The 16,406-nt window shown below is 43.3% G+C and overlaps 1 protein-coding gene across 6 annotated transcripts in view; it reads left to right on the top strand.

Annotated features, from left to right (window-relative positions):
• Positions 1-7,839: 7,839 nt before the first annotated feature.
• Positions 7,840-16,406, top strand: part of NTRK2 (neurotrophic receptor tyrosine kinase 2) — a 200,512-nt gene continuing 191,945 nt past the window's right edge. For all 6 annotated transcript variants that reach the window (XM_048291143.1, XM_048291148.1, XM_048291144.1 and 3 more), the window contains exon 1: positions 7,840-8,074. In XM_048291143.1, the coding sequence (XP_048147100.1) occupies positions 7,866-8,074 (209 nt within the window). In that variant the 5' untranslated portion in view covers positions 7,840-7,865. The remainder of the gene's footprint in view (positions 8,075-16,406) is intronic.

The following is a 16,406-nucleotide window of genomic DNA, read 5'->3' as shown; positions in this document are numbered from 1 at the left end:
TCAGTTTCAGGACCTAAGTTGTAAGGTGAATTCACCTTAAATGACTGTGAATACTGACAACAGTTGGTTCTGCATTGTTTCTGCTCAGAATATGCTTCATCCAACTGGTCCAGGTGCTTGGGGGAGGCAGCTGGACACTGCCTTTCCTAGACATTTGAAGAAGGTACCAAACCCACTGAGACTGATTTAAGCTAACACTTTCAAAACCCAAATGTTTCCAGATTTTAAACTTTTATTGCATTCCTTGTTATCAGAATGGTGACTGTCAGCTCTTTCTTTGACCCAGATGTTGCCATGCCACAAGGTAATATTGTTGAACTTCAGAAAGCTGACACCATATGGTATCTCTGTCTTAGCTGGACATGACCGCATGAAAAACCAATGTTATCTGAATCTTGTGAGAAGGATTTATAACTGATGATAGTACATCTTAAATTGTCTCCTGCTCTGTATGGTTGCTGTGGGAAACTGACTGGAAGCACCATAGAAACCTACAGAAAATTATGTAAGAGAGTCCCTCATACCCTATGAGCAATTCTAGGTGTTGTGGAGAGGAGAAGGCTCTGTAGGAGATGACAAAAAGCATGGAACATCTTGGTGGCCACTAAAGGCTGTGGAAGCCACAGAAAATAATCATCAAGGGAGTGGCTTTATAAGTAGTTGAGGCAGGGGAGAGGACGTAGAGAGAGAGAAGGCTGGAAAAAGTATTAAAGGGATCTGCATAGCTTCCATGCTGGACCAAATCCTGAAAATAAGCTTGCACAGGAAAGCCTCCAGATGATAACAGAGTGACTTTGCAGCAGACTTGTCAATACGTTCTCTTAAGTCAGGCCAGAGCATGGCAAGGATCTGTCAGCATCAAGAGATTATTTCATAAACAGGGGATAAGATGGACATTTCCTGGGAGCAGAATACTTTATTGTACTGCAAAGAAATTACCACGTCTTTTATAAAAGTTCTTCTGTTTTCTTCTTGCTCAGTCTTAAAAAGAGTTAATATCACGCAAAGTCTACTGTAAGAAAGCTGTACAAGCTATGTAAAATATAACTAGACATGGGAAGAATCAAACAGGAAACAAACTGCTAACAAGTATTGCATTTACATAGTACTATCTCTAGTACCAATACTCTTAACAGAGGGAAAGAAAAATTATCAATGGTCCTAATACACGTGATTTTCAGTTAGACAAAGATTGGCTTTACCAAGACATTCACAGTGTATTATCCATAAGTGGAATAATTACCTCCATTTACAGCTTCTATACCAACCATCAGGATCTCTCAGTCCTAAATCGATCAGTTGGAAGCAATTGATTTCTGACCTCCTAGGTCTGTACTAGTTTGACTGCTTATCACTGCTCATGCTACCATTGTGACAAGAGGCAAGCTCAGACATCATCACTAGTTTTGGAACACAATTACTGTGTCCTCTGCACTAACTAACACTGCCATGATAAGTACATCTGCATCACAAACTATGATAACTAAATGATATCTATCTCAAGCAATAAATTACAGAGCTTTATTTCTTCAGGTCAGTGTCTTTCTTATGGCCTAGGAGGATGAGGAGTCAAAAATCATAATCACAAGCAATGCACAATGTTATGTAGTCCATATGAATGTAAATGAGGAGAGTAGCAGTAACTCGGTAACTTGTAGTGCCAAATGAAGCTAGCTTTCAGTGTTTCAATAGCTAAGTTTTCAGATTATTTTGGATCTTTTCAATTAGTGTACTGGAGACTGGGTTTTAGGGAGTCTTTTTTTGTTGGGTTGGTTTTTTTTTCTTATTTTTCACTGACTACTGTAAAGGAGGATTCAGAATATCATTGGCTTCAGAATATCATGGCCAAAAAGTCCTTACAGTTTGAACTGCTTTTAAATGGGGAGAAAACTGACAAGGGCTGTCAGATTTTTATTATGTTGCCATTTTTCAGCTGTTGAATTGCTGTAATCAGAAAGACAAGCATGATTTGCACCACAAAATATATGTGTACAAATAGACATATAGAGAGTCAGCTGGGTTATCTGAGGAAGAAATGACTTCCATGAACTGAGCAAGTCTGTGCAATTATTGCAGACTTTACCTGAACAAACACTGTTTGAAAATAACCCAGTAAAATAGAACATTAGTGCTGATCAGTTGCTTTGGGATCTCTGTTGCTGAAGCCTTACAGGTAAGCACACCATTTACATTTGCCGCCAGGCATCTAGAAAGTGGTAAGCAGATAGCTGCAGAATCAACAAGCTGCTCTGTTTGTCTGGCTGCAGAGAGACTCACAAGCGTGGTGAATAAAATAGACTGATGCTGAGGTGGGAGCTCGCAGTGAAAATATGCGGGGTGGGGGGGCACACGACAAGGCAGGGACGGGGGGGAGGGGAGGCGCAATTAAGCATGTGGCGGAGGAAGATACCTTTCCAAGTCTGTTCTAGTTCTACCACCTTCAGGATGATGTTTGCATTCACACCTTACCAGAAAAGTACTTGTGAAGTCCTGTCAGGCAGAAAAAAAGAATGCTGCCTTGGACTTCAGCAGAAAAGGGACATCCATGCTCCTTACAAGTATTACTTTTACCACCCCCTCAAAAAATACTCTTTTTTTTTTTCTTTTTTTTTTTTTTTTAATAAATGAGAAGGGTCTTTTCCTCCAGTCTGTGATGTGATTTCTTATTGATGAAAAGAAAGTAGTGCTGCTCTCATAGCAAACGTGACCAAGCGCAACCAGAACTCTGTGATTAATACCTCGAGCCATCAGACAGACAGAGGTTATGGGATGAGAAGCTGGATAAGTGTCTTGTCCGCATTAGGTTGTGGGGGAGGCCACAGCTTCAAAACTGTGAGGATACGAAAAGTGGCAGTCCATGGTGTGAACAGTGTCTCTAGAAGAGGGACTCTTCTTTTCAGAAGATCTCAGGTAGACATCTCAGGCAATATCGAACTGGACCCAACCATTAAATCTTCAGACCCTCATCTAATTCCTTGTTTAATATAAACATGGTAGTTAATAAACCTTTCCTCATCATTTCCTCTTTTTTCCCCTCCTTCCGAAAATAAAGATCTGTGATAATTTTCTTGACCACAAGGTGGCAGGATTCAGCTTCACTTTAAAGCCAATGAAGGCTGAGCAGTACTTCAAAGTGATAAGGCAAACATGTTTCCATTATTAGGAATGCAAAATCAGTCCAGATAAAGCAGCTAGATAAATCTGCAAATAGGTGGAACACTGGAAAGAATAAAATGTAGGCTAAAACACTCAAAGAGTGCCTCGTATTTGGAGGAAATTCAGAAAAGGGTTGTATGGAAGCCAGATTTTGTCATTGAGGGAAAAGATGTGGGATCTCATGTAAGAGAGGCAGGTACACCTCAGTGTAGTCAACCCAAAAGATGCTGTTGACTTTAGTTCACAGGCTTTCTCTGAGTCATGGTATAGATGTGTGTTTCTGACCACAGTTCTAGCTTGAACGCAAGAACGCCTCCATGTGAAAAGTTTCATGGGAATCAGGATATTTCTCTGGAAAACAAAATGTTTCTGGTAAGATCATGAGGTTCCATGAACCATCCATACTCTCCCTCTTGCAAGAGCTAAAAATTTACAAACTTTAAGCAAAATGTAAGCAGTTTATTTCTGCACAGTTTTGGTAAGACTGGCCTTTCTGTATACACTCCTTTGGATGGGATAGGATACCATAGCACACATACAAATCGTGTGGCCTTTACCTGTTCCCAGACTCTGTAGTATAATTTCTTATTTCTCCACCTAAATAACAGTACTCTCACAAGGATTCTTTGAGCTTTCAGCTCCTGCCTCTTTTCCAGAAATACAAGTTTAAATCTTTATGGATATTTATTATAATTCCTAAGCTGCAGTACGTTCTTTGTGTATGGCGTATGAGTTAAAGTTTCAAAACTTTCAAAGTAATCAAGCACTCAACTTTAGGACAGTGATTTCAAACGAACACTGAGTTTTTCAGCATCTTCAGCTTTTCCTTGTAATATATTCAGATGAATGTTCTCCTATAACTTTATGTCAGTTAAAAAAAAAAAAAAAAAAAAAAGGCAAATAAATGTGTATTGCAAAGGAACAGAATTTATGGGAAGTCATTAATTTGCTTTCACCTACCTAAGGCAAATCTGACTCTACTTTGCCAGCTCTGAAGAGGTTTACCTCACCTGCTTGAGAAGGCTCTATTACTCAAGATTTGAGTGTTCTCCGAAGTTATCTATTTGCTGTACTTAACTGTCCTTTTCAAAAGTTTTCATAATGTCAAACATGAATCGGCCTTGTTGTAAATCAAGTGCATCACTTCTTGTCCTATGCTTTAGACAAGGAAAAAAATATTACCTGTCCTTGATACATATTTCAGGGGTGTTATTGAACCTCCTGTCAGACTTTCATGAACTGAAGAGACTGAGTTCTTTCAATCTTGACTCAATACATATTTTCTAGCCCTCTAATCACACTCTATAGTTTTGTCATATTTCCAACTTTTTGCTATAGTTTTACCACCTTCAGGATGACTGGTCTTGTAGTACTACCAGAAAGCTATTTGTCTCTAGGGGTTTAGTTGTGGCTTTTCCTTAAGTACTGATTAATATTGTGGCTCTTCCTTAAGTACTGATTAATAGGAAGTATTTGAGTATTTTATGTTATTTTCTACTTTCTTGAATCTATGAGGAAAAAAAATGCACAGAAAACACAGAAAGAAAAATTACCTATGTAGAAATAAAGTCATGATTTACCTCAGAATTTCTTTGTACAGCTACCCTTTAGTAATTCTAGAATTTAAAGACTCAAAGCAGGAGATATGCCTGTAGAAAGAGTTGCTGTTTCCCCCACTAAGCCAGCAATAGTATTTTTTGATAGAGCATTCTGTAGCTTTCACTTTGACAACTTTGGTGGCCTGAATATATGACACTTTCAGTTTGTTATCTTCCCACATTCTTCCCCCAGTCAATTTTGGTAAAATACTAGTTTTAGAGGGAAAATAGATTTTTAACAGTATTTGGTAATTTTACCATCATGTTGTCACACCTGGTAATTTTTGGCATTGTCATGCAGAAACCTATGTGTCTCAAACTTTCTAAGACAAGATTACAGTACAGTTCAGCAACATTCCTATGAGAAATCTTTTAAATTGCAGCAAATATAAACTGATCTTTACCACAACAGGTGATGATACCCTTTTCCAAGTGTTTCCTCTAGCTTTATTTAACACTGACCTGCAGCTTTACAAATGTATGATCTGGCCTACAGAACTTTACTCTTTCAACACTACTGAATTACCTAATTAGCCAATTTGTTTCAACTGCATGGTTTTATCTGAAACTTCTTAGACAACTCCTCAATTTTGCAGATTCACAGAAAACAAAAAGAATTTCAAAAAAAGATTCACAGAGATTTCTGTGGAAGAATAATGTTCAGTATACGCCTATATATGATTAGACAAATGTGAGCTTGTTGTCATAAAATCACTAGGACAGTTACAATGGGTATTTATTGCCCTAAAGAGCTGATGTCTTTGTGTTCCTTCAGGAGAGAGAGGGGGAATAAAGCATGTTTTCCAAAGCTGTAAGCAGATTTGGCTGGAGAACAGGTTTTGCAGCAACTCAGAGGTTTCAAAATTTTAGTTCTGTCCTGCACTAAGGCTCTTTCTCAAAGTCTTTTGTAATTTGACTCATACTGCAATTTATGCAAATAATTTTTCTGTCTCTCTTTCCTCCAAATCCTTTAAAAATCACCAACTTTTGCCTCTAGAAAATTGCTACATGACATTTTAATCTCACTTGCCATCCTTCCATAAATATTTTGTTTAGAGAAATATTTTATTTTAAAGGTCTTAGTCCCTTTCAAAAAACCTTTATATTAGGCATAGACAAAACATCTTTCCATGGTTTTATGCAGTATCATTGGCTTTGTTACTCCTTTGGACTCTCTTCATCTTCCTTGTGTTTTACTTAGAAAGGACAAAGTGCTGAACTTCATAGAGAGGCAATGTACTCTGAGCATCTATACAACAATTTCACTTAAACTTCAATAACTTTGGTTTAAAAATATAATGACTGACAATACTTTCAATTATGTCTTTTTGTACACTCTGCATTTGTTGCTTTATGGGGAGGTATATTACTTCTATATAAGGTGTTTCAGCTAGGTATGGCTATGACTTTCTTAGTAGGATGTTCTTTTAAAGCAAAATCAACCAACCCACGCCAGGCCTACAAACACATCCAGTAAGATGTGGATTTTCCTGTTAGCCTGAGCAGAAGCAAATAGAACGCAGTGCACTTTCAATGAATAAGTGCCATGTCAAATTGATTCCTGAGCACCTTCTAACACTGTATTAATGGTTCATTCTGTACCTTTGTAACAGGAATTCCGTAACCTTTTTTTCTTTAATTCGCCCTCATTTAGTCATTTCAAAATACTCAGCTTGGGTTATTAGGTAAGAAAGGACCATCAACATCTTTATACTCAATGGTAGAGTGGTAAGTGAAGAACCTGTCGACATTGATCAAGGACTACCTGTCATGTGCCAGGACAGAAACACAGAGTCTCAGAAACGGCAAGGGAAGAGCATCCCAGATCAGCTGCTCTTTGCACCTGCGAATACGTGACACGCGTATGTCATTCAGACTTGCCTCAGCCTCGACGTATGGAAATGATAACTTCTTCTTGTGGTGTGTCGAGTGTCGTCCCCCCGGCGCCCGGGGGCCGGTGGGGCGGCCGGGGGTGCACGGCCCCCCGCGGGCCGGGCCGCGGTGCACGGCGGCGGCGGGACGCGCGGTGGCGCCTGCGGAGCGCTGAGCGCGGGGCACTGCGGCGGGATCCGGCGCACCGGCAGCGCTGCGGAAACCCGCAACCGGGGGTGGGGGCAGAAAAACGAAAAGCAGCCCCGGCCGCGGAGCTGTCAAGGGGAAAACAAGGCATTTTAGGGTCGCTCATCCATCGCCTCCCGGGGTTCTCGCACCATCCCAGTTTATCACCCGATGGCGAGCTCCCGCCCTGGCGAGCATGCCAGGTGCATCTCGGCACCGTGCCTCCGTCCGCCCGGCGGGGCTGAGAGCCCGCACAGGCGGCGGCGCGCTGCCCGTCCCGCGGAGTGCGTGTACGCCTGTATGTGTGTGTGTGTATGTACGTGTACGTGCGAGGCTGAAAGCTCAAGCGCAGGCTGCCCATTGGTATCTGCTCTTCGGCATCCTCCCTCTCCCCCGCTCCCCCCTCCTCCCTCTCTTGTCTTTTTTTTCATTTTTATTTCAGGCTCATTTTGTGGAGTTTCTGCCCCTCTCTGCGTCAGCCCCACGTCACTTTGCCGGCAGCTCCCCGTCTTTGGCTGGAGCAGGAGCCGGAGCTGCTTTATTATCAGCTGGAGGGAGGAGGAGACGGTGCGTAAAGCGGCGAGCGCGGAGCTCTGAGCCCCGCCACCGCCGCTCGCTGCGGCTCCCTCGCCGCCCGCTCGCCGTCCCTCCGGCGGGCAGCGGCCGCCCGGCCCCCACAAATAGGAGCGCAGCCTCCGCCACCTGCCCCCGCCGCCCCGCGCGTTTTGCAGCATCATCAGCAGCAGCCGCGGGGGCAGGCGGTGCCGCTGTCCGCCCGCGGGGCCAGGGGCAGGTGCCGCGCCGCGCCGGAGGCCCCGCTCGCCCCTGTCGCCGCGGCGCCCAGCTCCGGCCCCTGCCGCCCCGCGCAGCCCCCGGGGCGGGCAGCGCCGCGGGGCGCCTGTGGCTGCGGCTGCGGCGCGCCCATGTGAGCCCCGGTCGCGGGGTGCCCGCCCGCGGCGCGGAAGGCTGCGCACCCTCCGGCCGTGCGCCCCGGCAGCGGCGGTGGCGGCGGCGGGAGCAGGAGAAGGCCGTCGGGGCAGTGCTGGAGTGAGCATGGTGTCCTGGCGGCGGAGGCCGGGGCCCGGCCTGGCGCGGCTGTGGGGCTTGTGCTGTTTGGTGCTGGGCTGCTGGCCGGGTGCGCTGGGCTGCCCCGCGTCCTGCGAGTGCAGCTCCTGGCGGATCTGGTGCACGAAGTCGTCGCCGGGCATCGCCTCCTTCCCTGTGCCGCAGCGGAGCGCCGAGGGCGATAATGTCACCGAGATGTGAGTACGGCCCGGGGCCGGGCGCGGGGGCGACGGGCCGGAGCAGGCGGGCGAAGCTGCGGGCGGGGGTGGCGGGGAACTCACCCACACTTAGAGGCTCTTGCTCCGAGAGCAGATGCGGTGGCTGGAAGCCTAAAAGCCCCGTGCGATTCTCTTTGGACGCGGCTTACTAGAGCTGCCCCTGCGAGCCCGTTTAGATGATGAATCTTAATTGTTCGCGATGCGGAAACCGGGGAGGGGGTCGGCGCCGGCTGCAGCGGGACCGGGGGCAGCTGGGGAGCGGGACAGGGCTGGGGCTTCACCTCCGACCCCTGCCCCAGCTCCTGCCGAGCGGTGCTCACCGCTCAGCCCGCACCTCTGCGGCGGCCGCAGGTATGAAACAGAGGGTTTTTTCTATTTTTCTCTCTCTCTTTTTTTTTTTTTTTTAACTTTCGTTTCCTCAGTTTATCGCTGTGAACCGAGAGTTTTGGTGGGTGGCTTCTCCTTCGCCCCATATTTCTCGTGTTTTATTATCCTACTATTATAAAAAAAAAAAAAAAAAAAAGGAAAAGTAAAGGAAGAGATGCGCCAAAAAGTGACAGTAAACTGCCTTCCATGCCCTAACCATAGGAATGCGAACCTGCTTTGACCTTCTCAGTGGAGGTGGTTGGAAGGAAAAAATACAAAACCTGCAGAGGAATGAACGTAGTGCTGCTTGTCAGCAATTGGGAGGGAATTAGGGAACCCGAATTAACCGTGAGGAAAAAAGTTTTTTTTCTTCTCATTCCCATGTGGTGTTTCCATCCTCTTTGGCCTCGTAGACAGTATTTGGTGCGGGAGTTACGTAGCTTTTCGTGTTAAATCCTGCATCGTTTCACCACTCAGAGCACTATGGCATGCACGTACATTGCCTAAGAAAGCCTCTTGCAGAGCAAAAAATTTTGGATACTGCATGGGTAGATGATAGATCTCGGGACAAAAACCTTCTCAAGCTATTTCACTCATATTTCCGTACCCCTGTTTTTGAATTGCTTTCTGTGGCATTTAATGTAAAAGATACCAGCGTGTTTGGTCCAAATCTATACAGATTTCTCACTATTTGTATTCTCCATCCTTCTGTTTTTCAGTGTCTTTTAGAAACAATAAAAAAGTATTGTGAAATACGGTGTGATTTTAGATTAAATTCTAGCCTTTGGGCTACATTCCTGCAGTTCGTTGGAGTCAATTTGCTGCATTTCCCTGCATGTGCTTGGGGGAAAAGCTGGAGGCACTCATTTTTACTACTCATATATGGCCTACCTTTGGGTGATTTTTTTAGGACCTGTGATAAAGGAATGGTCTTTCTGAGTTATAACTGTTACTGATTCAGATGTTTATGTAATGTTCTGTAGATTGCTTAAATAGAAAAAAAATTACTTTGAGCTACGCATCTGTGATCATTTTTATAGGCTTTGGTAGCCTTTTTATCCAGTGCATTCTGTTTAGAAGTAACAGAGCAATTTTCCTCTAGAATTTTATCTCTGATTTAAAAGGCCAGAAGAGAAAACACATACTGTAAATACATTTTCTTCCATGATCAACTTAGAACATGTCTAGTCATTTTGCATTGATACTTTTGGCTTTAATTTTCCTGGGTTTTTTGAGCATCATTGTCTTTACAGTTCTTCTTGGTTTTTACTGTATCATTCTGTGACATTGCACGTTGTTGTATTTGGTGATCTAAAAATAATTTTGAGTCATGGATTTCGCAGGAGATGCTGTTGCACGTATTTAAGATGGTCTTTTTATGCGTGCTTTTAACATAAAACACAGGGGCCCTTTAATTAGTTTATAGACATAAATTAAAAATTGGACTGCAGTAGTTTTCACATTATTTCATTGTGTGAGCTTGGTAAACAGTAAGTATGTACAGAAGCAGTTCTAATACAGTAGGTACAGCTTGTCAAGCCGTTTTTAACACTGCAGATCTTGCTTAATTCTAGCTAAGAAACAGATTTAGGAGACTGGAGTGTTGCATTTCACTTGTGAAGCTTCAGGCCTGGATCTTCTTTTATGTGCTCTGCAGATACATTCCATTGGTCTCTGGTAGAATTACTCTTGGTATAAATAACATTAGAAAAGTGTAAGACAATTATTTTGAAGAATTTATTCCCGTGTATTTCCTGAGTATATTGAAATCAGTCCTGGGTTTGACAGGAGTGGATCCTGCAGTCCTAGGCAAAACATCCACAGGCACCCAGGGCATGTGTGCTGAGTTCAGTTCCTTACCCCAGCCACAGGCACTGGGAGTGCTGGGATAACTGCATGGTCAGGGTGTGTATGTGAAGCCCATGGTGGTGCAGAGGGTTGGCTGTGGGCCAGGTGGATGGCACCGAGCAGGCAGGATGTGAGTGGGCAGCCAGGGTTTTCTACTTGGCTTTAAGAGATGGGAAAGAGATGAGGTACCATGTCTGTAGCAGCCTCCACCACACCCAGGTGCTTCACCTCTATTATGGTCCGCAGGTGGAGATTGTGGTTTAGAATTTATAAGCAGTCTTGTCCCAGTCCAGGTATTTCTTGATTCCTTCTTGGATACAGCATCCAAATCTATGGAGAGGGTACTTCTGCATCAGCCCTATGAAGGCCAGCTGCTGAAACTTGGTGTGGGAGGGCATAAAAGTATTTATGCCTGGTGCTTTCTTAGTCATCTCTCTCACTCTTTCTCTTCCTGGCTGTTCTTGCATAGTTTTCTATTACAGTAAATAAGATAGATTTTAGATTTGCCCAGTTGGTTAAGGTGATGACGTGGGCTGGTCTTTATCTGGAAAGCAAGTACCAGTGCTTATCATAACAAAGTGTACTTGTAATAATTGTTTGGTCACTTTCGTATTATTGGAGATAAATTGAACTCCAGAATGAGGTTCTGCATTAGGATCATGGTATCAGTCACTGATACATTAAAAGCCAAGGACCAAGAGTGACAAAAGCAAAAGACTTTATCAGTTTTGTAAAACCCGTGCATTTGCAGGCACAATAGCAAATAAGTAGTCCTTGTCAAGATCACTCATACAAAAATATTAAAAGGATAGTAAATGAGAAATTTTTAGAGTGGTCAGGACTTCTTGTAAGAGGAGCAGTGTAATATTTTCTCATTAAGGAAAATTTATTGCTGTTGTATCTCAGTGTACATGACTCTTCAAAGACTTTGATTTTAAAGTGACTTGCAGTACCAAGTATATTCCTGGCCTAGTTTCACAGTTCTGTTATCAAGTCATTAATATGTTTACTTATGATTATTCAGGTGAATGAGGTTTGAAATTAATTGGTGTTTTTCAGGAAGAACTGTTTGCCAACAAAATAGTAGGCGACTTTTAAGCTCTTGCCTATTAAAAGAGAGGTGATTGTGTATTGCGTACATTTCAAAACCACAAAATAAATTTCTAATGCAGTTATATAAAGCACTCTAGAATTGTTAATAAGTAAGACAGGATAAGTAATTTATAGAGTAAATTATTTAACAAGTCACGTGAGCTTGTACTAAAAAAAAGGGCATGTTTAAATTCATTGAAGCTCAGAGCTGTTGGTATTTTGAGTCTTTTTTATTCTAGATTTTGAGGCTGTTGTAGATTTAATGTAATATAAAACTGTCTACAAGGATCCTCAACCTCTAGCCCCTTCCTCCTCAAAGCAACTTCTGGCTGTGCATCATTGCATGACTTGGCTGGATTGAGAAGTTATTTCTGGTGACTTGGAATTGTATAATACATGAGGCATCAAGCTACGAATTATTAAAGGCATTTTGGACTGTGGTGACGTAATAACTTCCTTTAGGAATTTGTCCCTTTTTTTTTTTTAAACTTCCTTTAAAGAGCTGGATAATTGGTTAAGGTAAGTTAAAAGTAAGCACTGTGAAAACCAGTTTTGTAATTTCTAGGCTTTAAAAATACTCCAGGATCACAAAACACTGAATTTTGTATATGTTCATTTTTTTGCTCCCAGGGAACCTTTTGTATGTCTTGTTCTAGATGTTGCCCTTGTGGTTTATGAGGACTGATAGGGCTCCTGAGGGCCTCCACTGAGGCTGTCTCAAGCAGGCTGAGACAAAACAGCTCATGAGGCTGGAAGACAGAAGCATCCTTCAGGAGACACTCAGTGCTGGGCAGGGTGGCAGGAACACTGTCTCTCCCTCTGTCTTTGGTCACCCAAGAGTTTTGAGAGAGATTTGGGATGAATGTACTGAAATGAAAGATGTTGGTATAAATTCAAGGATTTGGTCTTGAGTACATTGTTTTTAAGAAGCTTCCATTTTTTTCCATCCTAATGAGAAAACAGGGCTTGGCAGTGCAGCCTGTGATATCTTTAGGATGGCATTTTCCAGATTTCTCAGGTTCTATTTTTTCTTCATTATTTTTATGCTGACAAGTGTAACAGAGAAAGTATCTTAGCAATGTTCTGGATCGCTAATCACTGTAGAGCAAAAAATTTTACATAACTGAACATGGGCCTGATTTCTCCATTTTGGTTTTCATTGTAAAGTAAAGAGGGATCCCCCATCCTTTTTTTTTTTTTTTTTTTTGACTGCAGTTCTCTAGTTCTGTGTCTCCCATGTTTGTCATCTGTAACTACACAAATAGCTAAGAGTATGGCCATTAAGGTGGTAATCCAGATACCCTTGCCTGAGCAGGAGGAGTGTAGCAGGTAATGAGTAATAAAAAATGAGAAATGGAGCAAAGAACTGTAAAGCTGCTTCAATGTGTTGTTGATGTTAGATGTATATTTAGCTTGTTACCGCTGTAAAACTGTTCTTTAAAAACTGTCCTTTAAAACGCAAAGCAGATTGTAAATTCACTAATTTACATGCATTTCGAATGGAGACATAATTCCATAGAGGTTTGAAACCTTCTACTGCTTGGGTTGTGAATATGCTTTTTTACAGGATGCTGTTATGTTTCTGACGATCTCTTCATCCAAATGTATGTAGTACATCACTGCAATTAAATTATATATGATCATATATAATTGGGACGCATCTTAATTCCTGTTTGATTGTGAACCTCTATTTTCAGAAACTGCAAAAGGCAAACCAAACTACTACCTGTTCTGAAATGTGTGTATGGAGATTCTGTGTTTTTACATAGATACTGTTAAACAGAACAATACAGTATCACAGGATCTCAAAATGGGTCAGGCTGAAAGGGACTACTGGTGGGATTACCTGGTCCAACCTCCCTGCTCAAGAAGGGTCCACTAGAGCACGTGGCACAGCGTTGTGTCCAGATGGTTTTTGAATATCTCCAGTGAGGGAGATTCCACAACCTCTCTGGGCAGCCTGTTCCAGTGCACAGTAAAGTTCATCCTCATGTTCAGGTGGAACTTCCTGTGCATCAGTTTGTGCCCATTGCCTCTTGTCCTATTGCTCGGCACCACCGAGGAGAGCCTGGCTCTGTCCTGTTGATACTGTTTGTTCGGATACTTCCATATATTGGCAAGATCACCTCTGACTGATCTCAGGGCTGAACAGGCCCAGCTTCCTCCACCTTTCTATGTATAAGAGACGCTCCAGTCCCATAATCGTCTTCATAGCCCTCTGCTGGTCTCTCCCAGGAGCTCCAAGTCTCTCTTGTCCTGAGGCGCCCAGAACTGGACACAGCACTCCAGATGTGCCTCACCAGGGCACAGTAGAGGGACAGGATCACCCCCCTTGTCCTGCTGGCAATGCTCCTCCTAACGCACCCCAGGACACCATTGGCCTTCTTGGCCCCCAGGGCACACTGCTGGTTCATGGACAGCTTGTTGTCCACCAGGTCCTCCTCAGAGCTGCTTTCCAGCAGATCAGCCCAAGCCTGAGATGTTGCCTGGGGTTATTCTTCTCCAGTGCAGAACCCTGCATTTGCCTTTGTTGAATTTCTGACAGTTCTTCTCTGCCTATCTCCCCACCCTGTCAAGGCTGCATCCTGGGGTATTGGCCACTGCTTCCAGCTTTGTGTCATCTGTGACCTGCTGAGGAGGCATCTGTCCCTCTGAGTCACTGCCGAACAAATTTAACAACACTGGACCCAGTATTGACCCATGGGAGACACTATTTGTGATGAGCCTCCAACTAGACCTTGTGCCACTGATTGCAGCTCTTTGGGATCTGCCAATTTTGAGTTCAGCCAGTTCTCAATCCAGCTCACTGTCCACTCGTTTAGTTCACTCTCCCTGAACTTGCCTGTGAGGATATCGTGTGAGACAGCATCTAAAGCCTCGCTGAAGTTGAGGTAGACAATAGCCACTGCTTTCCCCTCATCCATCCAGGTAGTTGTCCCATCATGGAAAGCAATCAGGTCGGTCAAGCATGATTCCCCTTTGCTGAATCCATGCTGACTAATTCTGATCACCTTCTTGCCATCCATGTGGATAAAAAAGATGGCCTCCAGAATGAGGCACTCCATCATCTTTCCAGGGGTCAAGGTGGGGCTGACTGGCTGGAAGTTCTCTGGGTCCTCCTTCTTGCCCATTTTGAAGACCGGGGTGACATTTACTTTCTTCCAGTCCTCAGACACCTCTCCTGCTTGCCATGACTTTTCCAAGGCAACTGCAAGCAGCCCAGCTGTGCTGTCTGCCGGCTTCCTCAGCACATGTGAATGCATCGCATCAGGACAACATCTCTATGTCTGTTGCGAGTGTCCCGTTCCTGCTTTCACTTCCTGTGTATCTCTCCTGCTTGTGCTTCACTTTTGACAGGAGATTTTTGCTCATCCATGCAGCTGTCTTGCCCTCTTTGCCCCATTTCTTACTTGTCAGGATGCACTGGTCTTGAGCCTGGAGGAGGTGATGCTTGAACATTTATTGACCAGCTTTCTTGAACCCCTCTCTCTGCAGGGCCTGTTCCCATGGTAGTCTTCCAGGAAGATCCTTGAAGAGGCTAATGTTATCTCCCCTGAAATCCAGGATTTCCATCTCACTTGCTGCTCTGCTTCCTCTGTGCAATGTGCTGAATTCAGCAATCATCTCATGGTCACATTGCACAATTGTAGTGGAGTTACTGGAAAGCAGTCACACCATGGAAATTCTGCATTTATTTTTTACTATTTTCTTGTAAGAAAATTACCTGCATTGAGTGTTGATCATTTACAGAGGCTATAGCTGAAACTTAAATATTTTTAATACCAATTCAGCCATATATGTTTCTGTGTTATGTTTTCATTGTTAGGATAAATTCTTGGAGATCAGGTTTCAGGTCAATATTCTTTTGTTCCTAGACAGGGCCTGAAGTAATGAGATTTTTTTTTCTTCAGAAGTAAGATAGGATGGAAGGAAGCAGCTCAAAGGTGTCCAAGCTATTTTCAGAGGCACTTTGACAGATTGTAATCTTTGAGTGGTGTAAGTTGAATTTTACTTTGCTAAAGCAAACTAGTCCTGATCTTGCAAGGTAGTTAGATGCTTTTCATTGCAGGGGGAAGCCGCGGCTGGGATTCTGGCCTATGTAAAGTCAGTGACTAAAATGAATGGAATTAGTGTTTCACCAGCATAGTTTAGAATACGTATGTGAAGGATGAAAGGAAGCTTGATTCAGGAATTTTCTTGCTTTTTTTAAGTTTGGAAGAGATGGGGCCTGTTGCTCAATTACTTGATGTGTTTTTGACTTGCAGATTTTTTTGCCTTTCATTGTATTTTCATTCTGTATGAATACTAAATATGTTGAGGTAAGTGGAAGCTGAGATTGAGTATTTCAGGAAGGAGCCTTTTACAATACTTTAGATAATTTTGCTTTGGAATGAACCTCCATGTGCAAAAAAAGTTGCAGCTCCTGCTATGAATTCATAGAGGATATATGGTTCATTGTGTACAATTGTCTGATATATAAATAAAGGAAAGGCAATGCATTAATCAACATTAAGTCAGTCCATTGCTGAAATAGACAACAGTGAAATGGCAACGCTTCTGAGCTCCTTATGGAAGGATCTGTCCACAGAGCTGTAGCTGAAGCTGGGAAAGTCACCTATTTTTCCTCTTGGTTTGACAGGTGAGCCAAAAAAAATCTTCCAGTTTTAGATGTAAATAAAGTTAGTTTTACCTTTTTAATTTCTTAACCATACCTGTAAAACTAAGTAAGGCAGTGTTCAGCGGGTATCTTGCGGAGCACGGTTGCCCCACGTTGCACAATAAGATGCATGTGAAGAGTGCATAGGATGTGACTTTTCCCATTCTTTTGCAACAACTGTCTGGTTTTCTGAATGCCAGACAGTGCAGCAAGCATATGTGGATAAATCATGTGCACAAACTGGGCTTGTCAGGCTTACTGGGCATGGACTGGGAGACCTTTCCACAGCATGTGCTGTGGGCGTCATGCGCTGGACTTACTAATCATGTCTGGGACTGTCCCAGGCCT

This window comes from Corvus hawaiiensis, chromosome Z (assembly GCF_020740725.1).
Source record: "Corvus hawaiiensis isolate bCorHaw1 chromosome Z, bCorHaw1.pri.cur, whole genome shotgun sequence".
Taxonomy (NCBI): domain Eukaryota; kingdom Metazoa; phylum Chordata; class Aves; order Passeriformes; family Corvidae; genus Corvus; species Corvus hawaiiensis.
The sequence above is the reverse complement of the archived record's forward strand: the minus strand, read 5'-3'. Positions and strand labels throughout refer to the sequence as shown.